This window comes from Micromonas commoda, chromosome 3 (genome assembly GCF_000090985.2).
Source record: "Micromonas commoda chromosome 3, complete sequence".
Taxonomy (NCBI): domain Eukaryota; kingdom Viridiplantae; phylum Chlorophyta; class Mamiellophyceae; order Mamiellales; family Mamiellaceae; genus Micromonas; species Micromonas commoda.
Genome location: NC_013040.1, coordinates 1393875 through 1411172, shown reverse-complemented (window position 1 = coordinate 1411172; position 17298 = coordinate 1393875). Strand labels below are relative to the sequence as shown.

General features: G+C 68.0%; 8 protein-coding genes across 8 annotated transcripts; 4 read left to right on the top strand and 4 right to left on the bottom strand.

Moving 5' to 3' along the window:
• Positions 1-14: 14 nt before the first annotated feature.
• On the top strand, positions 15-1331 carry MICPUN_57310 (predicted protein; the record flags this gene model as incomplete). Its single annotated transcript, XM_002501073.1, has 1 exon — positions 15-1331. The coding sequence occupies one exon, from the start codon at positions 15-17 to the stop codon at positions 1329-1331; it is 1317 nt and encodes a 438-aa protein (XP_002501119.1).
• Positions 1332-1397: 66 nt separating this feature from the next.
• On the bottom strand, positions 1398-5143 carry MICPUN_57309 (predicted protein; the record flags this gene model as incomplete). The annotated part of the gene is made up of 4 exons (XM_002500641.1): positions 1398-3465; positions 3543-3671; positions 3750-4938; positions 5062-5143. 4 exons carry the CDS (start codon positions 5141-5143, stop codon positions 1398-1400), a joined length of 3468 nt encoding a protein of 1155 aa, XP_002500687.1.
• A 191-nt stretch (positions 5144-5334) lies between these two features.
• Positions 5335-6171, top strand: MICPUN_57308 (predicted protein; the record flags this gene model as incomplete). The annotated part of the gene is made up of 2 exons (XM_002501072.1): positions 5335-5374; positions 5495-6171. 2 exons carry the CDS (start codon positions 5335-5337, stop codon positions 6169-6171), a joined length of 717 nt encoding a protein of 238 aa, XP_002501118.1.
• A 62-nt stretch (positions 6172-6233) lies between these two features.
• Positions 6234-8409, top strand: MICPUN_57307 (predicted protein; the record flags this gene model as incomplete). The annotated part of the gene is made up of 2 exons (XM_002501071.1): positions 6234-6410; positions 6589-8409. 2 exons carry the CDS (start codon positions 6234-6236, stop codon positions 8407-8409), a joined length of 1998 nt encoding a protein of 665 aa, XP_002501117.1.
• Positions 8410-8581: 172 nt separating this feature from the next.
• On the bottom strand, positions 8582-9691 carry MICPUN_57306 (predicted protein; the record flags this gene model as incomplete). The annotated part of the gene is made up of 1 exon (XM_002500640.1): positions 8582-9691. One exon carries the CDS (start codon positions 9689-9691, stop codon positions 8582-8584), a length of 1110 nt encoding a protein of 369 aa, XP_002500686.1.
• A 492-nt stretch (positions 9692-10183) lies between these two features.
• Positions 10184-11848, bottom strand: MICPUN_99690 (predicted protein; the record flags this gene model as incomplete). The annotated part of the gene is made up of 1 exon (XM_002500639.1): positions 10184-11848. One exon carries the CDS (start codon positions 11846-11848, stop codon positions 10184-10186), a length of 1665 nt encoding a protein of 554 aa, XP_002500685.1.
• A 1526-nt stretch (positions 11849-13374) lies between these two features.
• Positions 13375-13808, top strand: MICPUN_72842 (predicted protein; the record flags this gene model as incomplete). Its single annotated transcript, XM_002501070.1, has 1 exon — positions 13375-13808. A coding segment is annotated over one exon (434 nt), but the record flags the coding sequence as incomplete, so codon positions are not given.
• Positions 13809-14084: 276 nt separating this feature from the next.
• Positions 14085-14654, bottom strand: MICPUN_107987 (predicted protein). Its single transcript, XM_002500638.1, has one exon. It carries the CDS (start codon positions 14649-14651, stop codon positions 14136-14138), a length of 516 nt encoding a protein of 171 aa, XP_002500684.1. The 5' UTR covers positions 14652-14654; the 3' UTR covers positions 14085-14135.
• Between the last annotated feature and the right edge of the window lie 2644 nt (positions 14655-17298).

The window sequence follows — 17298 nt, the reverse complement described above, 5'->3', positions numbered from 1 at the left end:
CGGAGGGGGGCGTCATGGCGAGCGCGTTCCCCATCCGTCCCGGCAACCGCAGGGAAGACGGGCGCCCGCCGGATCGCCCCATGATCCGCGCGGAAGGGACCGGCGAGCTCGTCCGCCTGCCGTCCATCGACATCAGTCGCATCTCGTTCGCCGCCATGGGGGGCAGCGCCGAGGACCTTCGGGGCGCGTTCCCCGAGAACGACGTCGCGTACGACGTGGACAGCAGCGACGAGGACTTGGACGGAATGGAGGCGGCCGTGGGAAGGTTCGAGCGGCGCGCGGCGGAGAGGGAGTCGCTGCGAGCCGCAGCGGAGGCCAACGAGGACGCCGCGCGGCGACTGGCGACGGAAGCTCGGGAGACGGCGAGGGCGGTGGAGAGCCTGCGTCAGCAGCGTCGGCGGTTCGAGGAGGCCCGCGTCGTGGCGGAGCGAAGAGAGAAGGGGGTAGCGGTGAGCGGTGTCGCGGGCGAAGGACGCGTCGCGGGTTCGATGCCCGGCGACGCCGACCACCGACCGTCGTCGTCCTCCTTCGCCGACGACGAGGAGCGCGAGCTCCGCGACCTTCGCGAGAGGCGAAGGAGGGTGGACGAGCGCATCGCGCGGCTGCTGGAGGAGGCGGCCGGGTACGACAGGGAACGAGAGATGGTCGCGGGTTCGAATCCCACCCGGGACGACGAGCTCGCCCTCGCCGTGGGCGACCGCGAGCGACACCGGCGAATGGAGGAGGAGGAGGCGGCGGCGCGCAAAAATGACGACGACGACGATTACGATTACGCCCCTCGATGGAAGCGGCGGCAAGAGGAGCGATGGGCGAGGGAGGCGGAGGAGGCCGCCGCCGCGCTCGAACGCGCGGAGGCGGCCGCCGCGGGCTCTTCGGCGCCCAAAAGCCGTGAGGGAGGTATGGGGCCAAAAGCGACGGGGATCGCGCCGCCGAGCCCGCTCGTTTCCGCGGACGCAGCCGGCGACGTCTGGCGCCTCCGATCGGTAGCGCCAGCTGTGTCCGTGGCGCCAGCTGTGGGCGGCGTTTGCGACGACCTCGCGGAGGCGGCGAGGGCGATCGTCGAGAACCGCGCCGAGGACTTCGCTCGGACGCTGGCTCACCTCACGTCCCTCGTGGACGCGCGGGACGAGGTCGGAGACACGCTGCTCCACCTGGCGGCTTCGTTGGACCGGAAGCGATGCGTCAAGACGCTCGTGCGCGCGGGCGCGAACGTCGGCGCGAGGAACGACGCGGGCGTCTCCGTCGTGGAGCGGGCGATCGAGCACGAGAGGTTCGAGCTGGCGGACTACCTCGTGAAGTGGTGCGAGCGGCACGGCGTCGAGCTCGGGTGACGACGGGCTTTAATTAGCGAACGGGCTACCGATTTCGCCTCGAGACTTGTTAAAAGTATGATACTCTTAGTCGCTCTCCGCGTCTAGGAACTCGTCCGAGTCGGAGTCGTCCTCCTCGGACGCCTCCCCCGTCGCCACGTTCGTCAGCCCCTTCTTCGTGGTGGCCGCCGCGGGGATCGCGCCGCCGCCCGTCGTCTCCGCCGCCGGCCCGAAGCTCGGGATCTTCACCTTGACGGAGGGCAGACCCATCGCGGGTATCACCGGCATCGTCACCGTCGGCATCTTGAGCCCGCCCAGCCACCCGCCGTGTTCGTTCCGCGGCGGCGATCCGTTGCCGCCGGGCGCGCCGCCGTATTTGGCGGCGATGGCGTCGTACTCCGCGCTCTTCTCGCGCGGATCCATCGCCATGGCGTCGGGCGGCGGCGGCTGAAACAGGTCGTGCCTGTCCATGACTTCGATGAGCGCCTCGTCGCCGGACTCCGCGATGAGCTCGAGCACCCTCTGTGCCAGGGCCAGGACGCGCTCGTCGTCCTTGTACTTGACGAACATGCACGGCTCCCTGGTGAACTCCATGTACGCCTTGGTCACCCGAGGGTCCCTCAGCGACGTCACGACCTTTCGGTCGGACATTATCTTCATCACCATCGACGGCTTGCCGATGGCCGCGTTCACCGCCGGGTCGGAGATGACCGCCTCCACCTGCGCGGGAGTCAGCGACGACACGTCCTTGACGATCGGCGGTCCGTCGAACGTGAACGACGACGACGGCACCGACGACGCGCTCTGATTGGGCGCGTTCGGCGATCTGGTCGATTGATTCGACGAGGAGGACGCAAAGGGCGATCGAGCCGCCGCGCCGATACCCGCGAAAAACGACGACGCCGACGATGCCGAAGGTCCCGATGAAGGTCCCGATGAAGGACTCGCCGCCTCGGCGCCCCTCGCCCCCGGCTCTTCGCGATGGATTACGCGATGTCCGTCCTCCTTACCGTCGCGAGGTTCGGGTCTGTCCCCCGGTTTTGACGCGAGGTTCGACGCGACGGACGTGACGGACGCGCCGATCCACTCGCCCGCGCCCGCGATGTTTTTGCCAACCTCGCCGATGGCTCGACCCGCTGCCCGCGCCCCGTCCATCGTCGCTCGACTCGCCGCGACTGTGGCCGAGGTTATGGACCGCCCCGCCGCGTCCAGACCCTTTCGCGTCTCGTTGGCCACACGGTTGACCTCGCCCATGACGCCGCCGGCGACCGGGACGGGTCGAAGCGTGACCCTGACCCTGAGCGCTCGGCGTCGGAGAGGAGCGAACTCGGGGCTTTCGTCGGCGCCGAAGTTGTCGTCGCCGTCGTCGTCGACTTCGTCGTCGAGGTCGACGTCGAGGGAGAGCTCGACGGCGCCGTCGGAGGGCGTCAACGCGCGCCTCGCGGCGGCATCCTCCGCGCTCTCCCCGCGGCGCAAAGACCCCGGCAGGAAGAGCGACATCGACTGGTTGCACGCGTATACGCTCATCGCCCCGGCGGCCATGCTGGTGAAATCCGCCTGCGTCGCGCCGAGCCACATCGGCCCGCAGACCACGACGGCGACCCGCCGCGCCGTCTCTCGCGCCAACGCGCGGCTAAACGCGCGCTCCGCGATGTCTTCCACCTCCCCGGGCTTCAACTCGGACCGTGCGGTCCCGCGCCCGACCGTTTTCGCGGCCGTTTCCGTTTCCGTTTTCGCCGAGTCGAACACAACGCGAGCCGCGTCGACAGCCGCCGCCTCCGCCTCTCGAAGCGCGTCGACGCCCGCGTCCGTCACCGATCGCATCGCGCGCATCGCGCGACGCCGAAGCTCCGAGGTGGAATCCACCAGCGACTTGCACACCGCCGCGTCCATCCGAGCGCCGGCGAGTTCGCGCGATGAGGCGGCGGTGCTACGTTTCCGCTCGCGTTCCTCCTCGGCTTTTTCTGCCCTCGAGGACGCCGCGGCGCGTTCCTCGCGCCTCCGCACCTCCACCCTCCGTTCGCTCGTCGCGAGCGTCGCGTCGAGCGCGAGCGATCCATCCGCCCCGGCGCACACCGCAATCGCCGCCGCGACGACTCTCGGATCCAGCGGCGACTCCCCCGCGAGTAGAGCGCAGACGAAAGCCGTTCGGAACCTGTAAAACAAAAAAAAACCATGTCACACTAATTGCCCATACCTGGTGCGAAGGTACAAAGATTAAAATAAACTCACCTGTTCGTGAAGTGCGCGGCGTGCGCTGCGAGCGGGCCGGGGACGGTCCAGGACAGGAAAAATCCCGCGGCGTACTCGAACGCGGACGATCCGTACAGGGACGTCGCGAGCGCGGCGCGATCGGATCCCCTGCGAACAAACAAACGCGACGTCAGTCTTCTACCGGGTAATTGCGCATACGCGCGAAAATAAAAAAAATAAACGCACCGGTTCTTTCTCGCGACGTCGAAGGCTCCGCCGACGCCGACGCGCGGCAAACCCTCGAGCGCCGTTCGAAGGAAGGAGCCGAGGGACGCGAGGGACGCCTCGGCGTGTGCGGCCTCGAGCGCTTCCCGCGCCGCCCTCGCGTAACGGTCGCCGTAACGGTCGCCCATCGATTCCGATTCCGATTCCGAAGCCGAAGCCGCTTCTCTGAGCGCCGCGCCGGCTCCCCGACCGCCGCCGTCGCCGCCGCCGTCGTCCTTGACCGTCCCGAAGCTCGCCCAGAAGCGCACGCAGTCGCGAACCGGGGCGTAGTCGCGCGCCACGCGCCGCGCGCGATCGCGCCCCCACGCCGCGCGCCACTTTCGAAAACTCGCCCCCATCCCGCCATCCAAACGGACCTCCTCGTCCGCGAGCGACTTTTCGAGACAAAACACATTCGCCTCGGCGAGGCCCGCGTGGACCAGGCACCCGCGCGCGTCCCTCGCCTCCCGCGCGCTCTCGCAGTCCTGCACGATCACGAACGCCGAGTCCGCGCCGAGGGGCCCGAGCTGCCGCGCCACCGTCGCCGCCGCCGCCAACGAATCCTCCGCCAGGGGCGATTTCGCGAACGCCTGCGACGACCAAAACCGCCGAGCGCCGCGCGGGGCGTTGGCGTCCCTGGGCGGCGGATGCTGCGTCGACGCGTCCGTCCGGTTTCTGTTCCGGGAACGGTCCCCGTGGTCCGGTTTCTGTTCCGGGAACGGTCCTTGTCCTTTCGAGACGTCTTTCGATTTGTCCGCCAGATTCTCCCGTCGCGTCCGCTCCTGAGAAGCTGATGCGACGACGACGACGGCGTCTGCGAACCACCACGCGTCGATGGCGCGCGGCGTGCGCGACGCGCCGTCGCCGCGCACCATCTCCGGCGGCGCCTCGCGTGCCGGGCGCGATCCCCCGAGTTCGGTGCTCGGCATCAGTACAGCGACGACGTCATTCGCGCAGGCGAGCGCGACCCCGTCCGGAGCTGACCCCGATGCTTCATCGTCGCCGAGACGTGCCGACGACGAGCGCCAGTCCTCCACCGCGACCACCGGGGCTCGCTCGCACGCGCGCAGGAGCGAGGCGAGACGCGCGCGCAGGATATCCGCGTGCGGGCACTCGGGCAGGACATGGCGCGCGAGGTCGAGATGCCGTGCGAGGTCGTCCGCGAGCGCCGCTGCGAGAGGGAAGCGGATGGGGATGTCGGTGGCGTCAGCGCGAAAGTGGTGTTACGGGCGCGGTGCTTCACGCGCGGTGCGCGAGGATGACGGGGTTGGGAGACGCGCGGGTTCGGGCGCACCGAGCGCGTCGTCGCCGTCGTCGAGGTATCCCAGCTCCCACGGGGTCACGTCGCCCGCGGGGGCGTCCGTTTCGACCCCCATATCGCGGTCGCGCCCGGCGTGAGTGCGGAACCGCCCCGCGACGACGACCTCGGCTCCCATCGGCGCTTCCGAGCTGCCGAGACTGAGTGTGGCGATGAGTCCGCCGAGTCATCACGACGAAGGAGGCACCGCGCTGGAGGGATCGCCACTCGCGACCGGCGGGCGCGGGTCGAGGAGGGACAGACCCGGGAATGAGCAGGCAGCCCAACGTGCACGTGAGCGGCGTGAACGGTACGCCGCAGCCGCCCGCGCGCCACTTCCGACCGAACGACCCCGCGCGCCTCTCCGCGCCCCAGGCGCCCGCCGCCCGCTGACCTTTTCCGCGACTGCGACTGACCCGTCCCATCACAGGTGTGCGTAACGCGTACGCGTCGCACGAGGCCGGCGCGACGGGGTACTACGCCGACGAGGGCGCCAGGTACGTCAACCCGCACGACGGCGGCGTCCGCGAGATGCTCGCCAGGGCGACCCGCGACTGGCCCGAGCTGTGGGGGATGGAGGCGCCAGGTAATATCGACGACAAAAGTAACGATGACGAGTTTGGGGACAGGATCCTCGACCTGAGCTGCGGCAGCGGCGAGGTGACGTCCGCGCTCGTCGCCGCGGGTGTCCCGCTCTCCAGGATCGACGCGTGCGACCCGTACACGCACGAAGCGTACCTCGCCAGGGTTGGAAAAAAGTGCGAGCGATGGTCCTTTGAAGACGTCGCGCGAGGCGCAATCGCGGAGAGGCGGTGGAGCGTCGTCGTGTGCTCGTTCGCCATGCACCTGTGCGCCCGGGGGTACCTCCCGACGCTGTGCATGATGCTGGCGTGCAGCGCGAGGCACTTGGTGGTGCTGACCCCGCACAAGCGGCCGGTGATTGACGCGGCGTGGGGAGGATGGCGGCTCGCGGCGAAGGAGGCGAGGGATCCGTACTGGCGCATCAGGTCGCGATGGTACAGCACGGGACCGCGCGTGGACGACGACGTTTGGGACGGGGAAGGGGACGACGACGACGACGACGACGACGACGGGGAGGGTACGTAGGCGATAGATAGACCGGACCGTGTAAGTGTTAGCGAAGTATCGAAGTATCGGCCGGAGCGACGATGAATCGGTCGCGAGTGGTGAAACGCACACGGGGTTGGACCCGTCACACTCCTCGGTCGAGGGTTTGGGCCCGGCTTCAGGGTTCAGGGTTCGTGGGTCGTGGCCACTTACCAAGCGCGCGCCCCGAGGCCCTCGGCGCCGCGCACCGCGAGTCCAAAACTTTCGGCGTCGCCATGGTGAGTGCGCGAATCGACCTCGGCTCGCCTCGAGGCGCGCCGATCCCCGCGCGACATCGCCTCGCCGCGCGCCGATCAGCCCCACGCCGATTGGCGAAGATGCATATCTTTCTTTTCCCTGCGCCGACTCCGAGACCCGTGCCTGACTGAACACGCCCCGCCTTCCCCGTTTTCACAGCCGACCGTCAACCTCAACCGCGATGAGCTCATGCGTCGCCTCGGCAAGGAGTACACCGAGGAGGAGTTCGACGAGCTGTGCTTCGAGTTCGGCATCGAGCTCGACGAGGTCACCTCCGAGAAGCAGATCAAGGACAAGTTCCTGGGCGAGAGCGGCGCGACCGGCGCGGGTGGCGACGACGCGGAGGACGAGGAAATCTACAAGATCGACATCCCCGCCAACCGTTACGATCTTCTCTGCATGGAGGGCATCTCCCGCGCCCTGAACGTGTTCCGCGGGGTGGAACCTTCGCCCGTGTTCCGGATGCTGGAACCAGCGAACGGCGCGCCGAGGCAACGGATGATCCAAAAGCCGGAGACGTTGCTCGTCAGGCCCTTCGTCGTGTGCGCCGTGCTCCGCGGCGTCAAGTTCGACAAGGCTCGCTACGACTCTTTCATCGATCTCCAGGATAAGCTGCACCAGAACATCTGCCGCAAACGCACGCTCGTCGCCATCGGCACGCACGACCTCGGCACGATTCAAGGACCATTCTCCTACGAGGCGCACCCCCCCGAGGATATCAAGTTCACGCCCCTGAAGCAGACCCGCGAGTTCAACGCGGCCGAGCTCATGGAACACTACAAGTCCGATCAGAAACTCAAGCACTTCCTACACATCATCGAGGGATCCGTGGTGTTCCCCGTCATCTACGACGCGAACAGGACGGTGCTGTCGCTGCCGCCCATCATCAACGGAGCACACTCCGCAATCTCGCTGGACACCACCGACGTCTTCATCGAGTGCACCGCCACGGACCTCAACAAGGCGAAGATCGTGCTCAACACCGTCGTCACCATGTTCTCCGAGTACTCCGCCGCCAAGTTTTCCGTCGAGCCCGTGGACGTGGTGGACTCCTCCGGAGCCGAGCGGGCGTATCCGGATTTTATGACCCGGTTCGTAGACGTGGATCCGGAGTACGTCCGGAAGCGAATCGGCGTGACCGAGACCGACATCGACACCAAAGCCATGGCCGCGCTGCTCTGCCGCATGCAGCTCCCCACGAAAATCGACGATACACGGGGAGGGACGCTGCGCGTGGAGGTGCCGCCGACGAGGTCCGACATCCTCCACCCGTGCGACGTCGCGGAGGACGTCGCCATCGCGTACGGCTACAACAACATCAACAAGGAGAAGGTTGGACCGAACGTGACGACCGTCGGCGCGCAGCAGCCGCTGAACAACTTCAGCGACTTGGTGCGCCAGGAGATGGCGGCGCAGGGTTTCGCCGAGGTGCTGACGTGGATCCTGTGCTCGCACGACGATAATTTCGCCAACGTGTCGCGAGCCGACGACGGAAAGCTCGCGGCGATTGTCGCCAACCCCTCGTCGCAGGACGTCCAGGTGGCGCGGTCGTCGCTGCTGCAGGGCGTGCTGAAGGCGATGGGCACCAACAAGGACGCGCCGGTCCCCGCGAAGCTCTTCGAGGTTGGTGACGTCGTGCTTCTCGACGAGTCTCGAGACGTCGGCGCCAGGAACTCGCGGCGGCTGCTGGTGCTCTACAGCAACACGACGTCCGGCTTCGAGGTTGTGCACGGCGCGCTGGACCGCGTGATGCTCGTCACCGGCGCCGCCAAACCCGGTGTTGACGCGGGGTACACGCTGGACACGTCGATGGACGAGGCGACGTACTTTCCCGGAAGGCAGGCGGCGATCGTCAGGGACGGGCGGCGGATCGGCGTCATGGGCGTGGTGCACCCGACGGTGCTCGGAAAGTTTGACATCGTCAACCCGTGCTCGGTGCTGGAGCTGGACTTGGAGCCGCTCGTGGACATCGACATGTGACGACGGGTGGTCGGGACGCGCGCGCGTGCGTGTTGGTAGAATGAAGGGGGGGACGGACTCGTAGCGTTTGGCGTGCGATCAAGAAACGTGTTAGCAATACCATTAAATGCGTTTTGGCGCCCGCGCGTGACCCACCCGACCCGGAAAGAATGTGAAGATGCGGTTTTCGCTCTCACCTCCTCCACGAGGTGGCGGCGGTGCGCGCGGCGACGTAGTTGTGATGCGGCGTGGGCTCCACGTTCTCCGGCTGGAACTCCTCGGGCACCTGCTCGTCGCTCGCGTTTCCATCCTCGCGCATCGCGTAACCGGCGTCGTTCGCCGTCGGGATGCCGTTGAAGTCCACCTGCCCCAGCGGCTTCGGGGGCTCCTGCGCCGAGGGCGGGCAGTCGGGCTCCCCGTATCCTCCGCACCCGTCGGGCGACTCGCTCTTCCAGTTCGTGCCGTCCGTCACGTCCCTCCAATCGTTGCTGTTCGCCTCCTTGGCGAGCTTCTGCTGGATGGGCGTGAGCTCGGTTTGCTTTTGCGCAAACCCCGGGCATCCGACGCCGCAGCCGCCGAAGACTCTGGAAACCTTGGAACCCCTCTCGACGGCGCCGTCGTTGGCGAGCTCGCGGCTCCAGATCCCGTCCTCCTCGTCCAGCACCGCGCACGCGCCGTCGTTGACGAGCAGCCCTTTCACGAACATGTACGACTCGTCATCCGGTACCGCAGCCTCGCCCGCGCCGTCGGCCTGCAGATCCTTCGCCGCGTTTGTATCCGTCGACGCGGGTCCCATCTCGTGGACGATCCGCCCGGACTCGTACTGGATCGCGAACCCCCACTGATCGTTGGGCATCCACGTCGACAGCTTAAACACCCCGTGCTCGCCGCCGTGTTTGTGCCTCACGGGCGCCATGCGAATCTTGGTCTTGCCCTTGGGCACGACGTACGCGTACCGGATCTTGTCGTTGTAGTCGACTCCCGCGTTCATCATGGCCGTCTTGGTGGTTCGCTCCATGCACGCGGTGTGCAGGGTGAACTCGGTGGGGTAGTACTCGTAGTTCATGATGGCGAGGGAGACGAAGAAGACGACGCAGATGATCACCGCGGAGAAGACCGCGATGGAGACGTCGACCCAGACGCTTCGCTCCTTCCCCGCGGCGAACTTGTGGTGCTTCTCGCCCTGGGAGACTCGCGGGTTCGCGTCGCCCTTCTCCGGGTCGACGTCGCCGCTGCCGCCGGTGGCCCCGAAACCCGCGCCGCTCCCCTGGCTGAGCAGCCCCTTGGACTCCTCCTTCGACATGGCGCGTGAGGGTTAAACCCTGCGCACTCGCCTCCGTGCGTACGTCCTGCCGCCGGTTACCACCCCGCGGATGAAACCGAGATGGACCGGGTGGGTGGCGTTTCGCGCCTCGGACGCGGCCGTGCGACTCTCGACCCTTACGGACCGCCGCGTCTAAACGCGCTCGGATACCTCGAACGGATCGCTAGATCGGCGACGCGGTACGCGTTTGCCGTGTGTGAACCCGCGTCTCGGGTCACGTCGCGTGCGCTGCGCCGCGCCGGTCTGGCGACGAGCACGCGCTGAATTAATGTAACCACCATTTTTTTGGCGAATAAACTCTCAACACCCGGTACGGACAAACAGCAGCCGACCGTGCTGTTTTTCGCCAGATAATTGGCGCGAGGAATCCTAACTACTAATCGTGTGTGCCTCGTTCGACGCATCGCCCATTTCCGCATTTCGAGACGCATCGAACTGAATTCGCTGTGAGGACTAAAATTAAGTTCCCAATCATTCGTCAGTCTCCGCCTCGACGCCAAAGTCGCTCCGCTCCGCCGCCCACACCAAAAACGTCTGATCGGAACCCTCCGCCGTCTCACCCGTCCGCTCGTCCACGTACCGCGGGTGCGACGCCGCACGTCCCGGAACCCCGCCCACCGCACGATCCAACACCCAATGACTCGAGTCCACGCCGTCCTCAACCTCCGCGGCGACGCACAGCTCAATCGCCGCCGCGGCGAACGACGGGTCAAACGAACCGGCGGCTCGTAACGAGCGATGCGCCCTCCGAGTCTTGGGATGAAACGCGACCCGACCGCACGCGCCCCTTCGGCACACGTACACCGCGCGGCCCTGCAGCGCGTTCGTCGGGCGGCGGCGGGACGGAGGACTCGCCGCCGCGGTCGGTCGTTCGTTTCGGTCGGCCGAGGGGTGGGCGACAGCCGCGGGCGCCAATCGTCGAAGGAACGTTTGCGCCGCCGTCGCCGCGGCGGGGTGCTTCGCCGCCGCCGCCGCGTCGCCCCCGTCGACGAGCATGCGCAGCAACGGCTCGGAGCCCGCGACGCTGCCGGGGTCTATCGCGACCGACCACTTGCGTTTGGAGGACCCGTCCTTCTTCTTCTTCTTCTTCTCCGTATCGACGTCGACGTCGCCCTCCTCCCCATCCTTCTCGACGGTATCAATCGTGTGACCCTCCGCGTCGACGTCGTCGTCCGCGTCCGCCATCCTCGCGACGCGGATGAGCTCCGTCGTCGGCAGCATCCGTTCGCACCCGACGCACACCCTCACGCCCGTCTCCCGCATCGCGCGCTTGTTCCACCCCTGACGCGCCTTGGGCTGGTTGCACCGCCGGTCCTTCGGCCTCACCCGGGGTTTCTTCCGATCTCTGCGCCAATCCTTCGCGGCGAATGCGGCGACGGATGCGGACCACTCGTCGTGTATGAGGCGTCTGGAGAGTTTGGACGACAGGTCGACGACGGATTCGGCGCACAGCTGTGCGCGTTCGCGTCGGCTCAGTATCCCCCGTGCCGCCGCCGCGGTTCGTGACGCGTCGTCGAAGGACCCGTGGAAGGACCCTGAGCCCGCGTCGACAGCGTCCGCGGATGACGACGACGACTCGGGCCAGTCGAGGTCGGTCTCCGCCTCGAGCGACGCGTCGCGGAGCTCTTCCGCGGCGACGTCGGCGGCGGCGGACGCGAGGCGGAGCGCGACCTCGAGGTTGCGCTCGTCGGCGAGCGCGAGATCCCGCGCGCGTCGCGCGAGCGCGTCGACGCCTCCGGCCATGGCGGCCAACTCGCGCGACATCGCTGCGTCCACCGACGCGGGAGAATTGGCCGAGCCGAGGTGTGGGCCGAGCTCGCGCGCGTGCTTGGCGTCGCGGCGCTCGCGACGAGCCGCCCTCGTGTCCGCGCGGCGGTCGACGTGGACGTCGCGGCGCGTCGACGTGGACGCGCCGAGGGACGCGGTCAGCCGCGCGACCGCGGTGGGGCGCGTCGCGGATGCGTCCGCCTCGAGCTGCGCATCTCCATGCGCGGTGGGGCGTGTTCCGCCGCCCGCCCGCGCGTGCACGCCGACCGAAGCGACGCGGGAGGGGACGGGACGCGCGCGGAGGCTCCCGCGCGCGATGCGTGCGGCGAGCGCCCGCGCGGGAGCTCCCGGCGCCGCCGAGGGCGCCATCTCCAGTGGCGCCGCCGGGGCACCCGCAAACTACCAGACGTTCTCTTCTCGGAGGAGGCAACCGCACTGCCAGCCGCACAGCAGCGGAGGCGTCAGGCTTCTTGAAGGTGAAAAGACTGGACAGTCTAAGCGCGGGCTCGACAGCCGCCGCGCGTCGTCGAAAGGGCCGCGAACGGCAGTTGGACGCGCTCGAGCGACGCAGACGCGCAAGCTGACGATCGCTGGGATCCGTCGCATCGTGCGCCGGGATCGCCTCGCGGCAAACGCTCCGGCCACGCCTCAGATCCTCCCTCCTGGACGTGGTGGAGTAACGCTCTCGGCGAGGTCAACAATCTCCTCTCGACGATCTGCGTTGCGCGGTGGCGCTCGAGGGAACCGCGGCAGTCGCTCACGGGCGACGGACGCTCGGTGATGCGCGATGGCACCCCCGACGCGGGGTTTCTGTGGCGCATCGGCGTAGGCACGCTGGTGTACTTGGTACGCCGAGACCCTCAGATCTCGCTCGGTGCCCTGATTGAAGCCACGGCCGGACTGACCCTTCGTTCACTCGTCCCCCGCAGAACCGAGCCATCGCCGGCCTTCCCGTGCCGAACGCCGTGCGCCGCGCGATTCACTCCGCGGGCACGCGATGCATCCCCGCCGCCATGCTCACGCAGGCGTCGTGGCGCGCGCCCGTATCGACAGCTGCTGCTCCCGGGCTCGCGACGACCGTGGTCCCTCCGCGGACCCCAGCCATGCGAGCACCCGTCGTCTCGCCGCCCGCGCACGACGACCGCGAGGAGCGCGACGAGCCGCCCAACCCGTTCGGCGTCCACCCGGGCGACGTCGACGACGCGTCCGCGAGGTTCCGGCTGGACGAGTGCGCCGGGTTCGACCGAGGATCCGACAGTTCCGGCTGGTCCGACGAAGATGATTTTCGCGAAGACGTCGCCGACGACTACCTCGAGGTGGACGCGGCTCTGAACACCGGAGACGAGAACGACCCGCCGAGCCCCCGACGGCGCGAGGAGCGCGACGAGCCCACGAGCCGGCGCCCTCTCGCGCGCGTGGACAACGGCGCCGTCGCGGCCGGCCGCGTCGCCGCCCCCGAGCTCGGATCCGCCCCCGTGCAGGCGTGCATCCAGGCGGATCGACGTGCATCGAAGGACGGCACGCCGCTGCCACCGACGCCTCGCGACATCAGCGACCTGTTCCTCCGCGATGTAAACGGGAGGCACCTGTGCGTGGTCCTCGACCTGGACGAGACGCTGGTGTGCGCGTACAATCACGAAGTGAACGGGGGGGTCCCGCCCGAGCTGTCGACGCCGGAGGCTGTCGCGAAAACGACGCGTTTCACCCTGCACAAGGACCCTCGAGGACACACGGGGAGCCACACGGGGACCCTGCGCGGTGCCGACGCGATGAAAGCCCCGGGTGAACCCGTCCCGTTGGTCGCCTCGACGACGACGCGAGGCGGCGACTGGGCGAGAGCCATCGGCGCGGGCGCGCTCGCGGATCGAATCGATCAAACGGCGACTGACCTCGGCGAACCCGTGTGCACCGTGATCGAGAGACCGGGCGTGCGAGAGTTTCTGGCGCAGCTCGCTACGTTCGCCGAGGTTTGCGTGTTCACGGCGGGCATGGAAGGGTACGCGAAACCCCTTTTGGACGCGATCGACCCCGCCGGTGACTCGATTCACCACAGACTGTACCGGCAGGCGTGCGTGAAGACGCCCATCAGGGACCACGTGAAGGACATCAGCCGGCTGGGCAGGGATCTCAGCGCGACGGTGATCGTGGATAACAACCCGTTCTCGTTTCTCCTCCAGCCGCACAACGGGATACCGATCGTGAGCTTCACGGGGGACCCCGGGGACGACGGGTTGTTGCGGCAGCTGCTGCCGGTGCTGCGTAGGCTCGGCGACGCGGTGGCGCGCGGGGAGGACGTCCGGCCCTTCTGCCGGCGTCAGTTTAAGATTGAGCCGTTCTTCCGACGATACTTTTCGCAGCAGGGAATCGAGTTCGATCCGCCGCGTGAGCGTTGGGAGGAGGAGTTGGAGCGGGAGGGCTCGACGCCGATGAAAAGCGGGGCGTCGAGGAAAAAGCGGGGCGGGTTGCTGACGAGTCGATGAAGAGGCGGGAGACGATGAAAAGGAGACGACGTGGACGACGACGACGCGGTGTGATTTAGACTGACGAGACTGCTGCCGCGCGGTTGATTGACGGCAAGTCCGATGACGAGCGGCGACGGGCGCGTGTATGGAATCCTAGATGTGTTTCAGTAGTTTTTTGCTAGTGACCGTCTACATTAGTCCTTCTTCTTTCCCTTGTTTCCCCTCGGCGTCGACGCCTGCCTCGCGCTCGCGCCCCTGCCGCCGCCCGTGTTCAACGAGTACGACCCCGGGGGCATCCCAACCGGCGTGACGTTGCCTTTCTTCTTTCCGGGCGACTGCGGCACCGGCATCTGCGGCATCTGCATCTCCGCAGCCTGACCGGGCATCGGCTGGTAACTCATCTGGCCCATCATCTGGCCACCCGTGGCGCCCGCCGGGCCCTTCTTGCCCTTGGCGCCCTTCCCCTTTGCCGCCGCCGCCGCCGCCGCCTGCGCCTGTTGTTGTTGTTGTTGCTGCTGCTGCATCTGCATCTGCTGCTGTTGCTGCATCTGCATTTGCTGCTGCTGCTGCATGTACTGCTGGCGCTGCTGCGGGTTCATCTGCTGAAGTTGCTGCATCTGCATGCCGGGCTGGCCACCCTGGGACATCATCCCTCCCTGGGGCATCATCCCTCCCTGCATGGGCTGACCCTGCTGCTGCGCGAGTTGCATCTGACGCTGACGCTGTTGCTGCGCCGCCGCCGCCGCGGCAGCAGCCGCAGCCGGATCTTGCGGCCCGCCTTGCCCCATCCCGCCTTGCCCCATCCCGCCTTGCCCCATCGCGCCTTGCCCCATCGCGCCCTGTTGTTGTTGCTGCTGCGCGCGCGCAGCCTCCATGAGCGCCTGGTCCGCGATGTCCGTCGGATCCGCGCCTCCGAGTTGCGCGTGCGCTCCCCAGCTGCTGTGCGCCGGGACCCTTCGCGAGGGGTCCAACCCGGCTCGTTCGGCGGCGAGCTGCTTTCGGAGCTTAAACTGCCTCGCCTGCGCCTGCGCGGCGCGGTCGAAGTGGAACCTGGCGATGTTGTCCTCCACGGGCAGCGCGCGCGCCATGACCTGCCGCGCGGACCCTTTGTTGAGGTTGAGCGCGGCGACTGCGTTCGGGTCGCCCTCGCCCTCGGCGGATTGCGTGAGGCGCTGAAACCTCCACCTGCACTGCTCGGCGCGGCGGTACACCCCTTTGAACGGGGCGGACGCGGCGAAGACGTCCGTGATGAGCCCCCAGTTGCTGCCAAACTCGTGAACGATGGCGCACAGGAGCTGGTCCTCGACGGGGGTCCACGGCCTCGCCACGCCCGCGGCGCCGCGAGCCTTCTTCTTCTGCGACTTCTTCTTGTCCAGATCCTTCTTCCCCTTCTTCCCGCTGCCTGTCCGTTGGAGGTTCGCCAGGGTCATGTCGTCCTCCTCGTCCGAGTCCGACTCCATTCCCGACTGCTGCTGCGACTCCGAGACGCGAATCTTCTTCCCCCCCGGGCCGATGACGTACTGCGCCTTTCGCTTTTTGCCGTATTCGTCCATCCCCGCCGCCGCCGCCGCCGCCGCGCGTTGCGCCGCGAGAGCCGCCTGCGCCGCGCGCCGACGCTCGTTCGCGAGGCGCAGCGCCTCGGCCTCGGCCGCGGCTCTCGCAGCCTCCACGACGGCGCGCGCGCGACGCCGCTCGCTCTCCTCCCAGTCCCGCAGCCTCCTCTCGTAGTCGGCAAACTTGAAAGCCTCCGCCTTGATGGCGTCCACCCACCACTTCTCCGTGTGCGACGGGTAGCAGTCGTACAGCAGGTGGGGCAGTTCCTCGACGATGGGCGGTGTTCCGGGCGCGACGGAGTCGAGGTCGAGCTCCGCGTCGAGGACGGCGTCGGGCACGCCACCGGGGAGGTAGACGGGGGGCGGCGGGGGCATCGAAGCGGCGGCGGCGGCGTCGACACCATCCTTCTCCCCGTCGCCGTCGGCATCCTTCTTCTCCTCCTCCTCCTCCTCCTCCTCGTCGTCATCGGATTCCTCATCGTCGTCGTCGGCAGCCTTGCCGCGGCGACCGCGGCGCGCGGGCGCCGCAGCGGCGGCCCTCTTGCCTCCCTTGGCGGCGGGCTTGCGGCCCCCCTTCTTCCCGCCCTTCTTGGAAGCGTTCTCCTCGTCCTCCTTGTCCCGAATCGCCTTCTTGATGATTGACTTCTTCAGTCGCGCGATGTCCCCGACGAGTTTCATCACCGCCCACTGCTCGATCACGCTCATCCCCGGCGGGGGCGGGGGGGTCTTGGGGAAGATGCTTGGCGCGCGACCCGTCGCCGTCGGCGTCGGCGTGACGGCGGCGTCGGCGGCGTCGGCTGGCTTCGCCTCGTCGCCGTCGGCATCCATCGGGGCCGCGCCGTCCGCGGGTTGCCGCTTGTCCGCGTTCGTCTCGACGGTCGCCTCCGTCGGCTCGGTTTTCTCAGCCTTGGGCGGCGTGGCGGCCGTCTCGGCGGCTGCGGCTGCGGCGGCGGCGGCGCGACGAGGTCTGCCCGCGTCTGACTTTTCCGCCTCTGACTCCTTTTTCTCCTCCGCGCCCTCCCCCTCGGCACCCTCCTCGTCGTCATCCTTCGGCTCGGGCACCAGCTCCGCGGCGGTCGGGATGGGCTTCTCCACCGCGCGCTTCCACGCCTTCTCCCAGAAGTGTCCAACCTCCGCGGCGACTCTCGCGCACTGCCTCCGACCCGCCTCCTCGAGCGCCGCCTCGCCCTTTGTTTCCCTCTCCGGCGGGACCCCCTCGCAGGACGCGCTCATCTCCGCGCACTGCCTCGCAGCCTCCAGCTTCCAGTCCCGCTCGGCTGCAAAGTCAGCCGCCATCCACCGCATCTCGATCAAGACGTAATCCCAGTGCGATTTCCGCTTGTTGGTCCCGTACGGACCGGCGGCGATCTTGGCGCCGAGCATGGCGCGCGACTCGCGAATCTTGCGAGCGTTGGCGATCACCTCGTCGTCCTTGGCGTACCGAGCCCGGCGCGCCTCGTCCGTCTCGTGCTCGTGTTCGCCGAGCGAGGGGAGGTGCGGCAACGGGACCGGGTCGAACTCGACCGTCTCCTGTCGGTCGAGAGGCACGTGCGTTTGCATGTCGACGACCCAAGGTTCATCCTCGTCATCCGCCGCCGCCGCAGCCGCCGCGGCAGCCTTGGCAGCCTTGGCGGCGGCAGCCTTGGCGGCGGCGCCTTTGTTTCCCTTGGCACCCGCCATGGCGCGTCGCGCCTAACCTGTCGGATCGGGCGGATCGGGCGGAGGTTCAGTCGTGGGCGGTGAAAAAAGATTGGTCCTGGCGGGCACACTCGCGGGGGCAGATTTGAAAAAGTTTGAAAAGAGC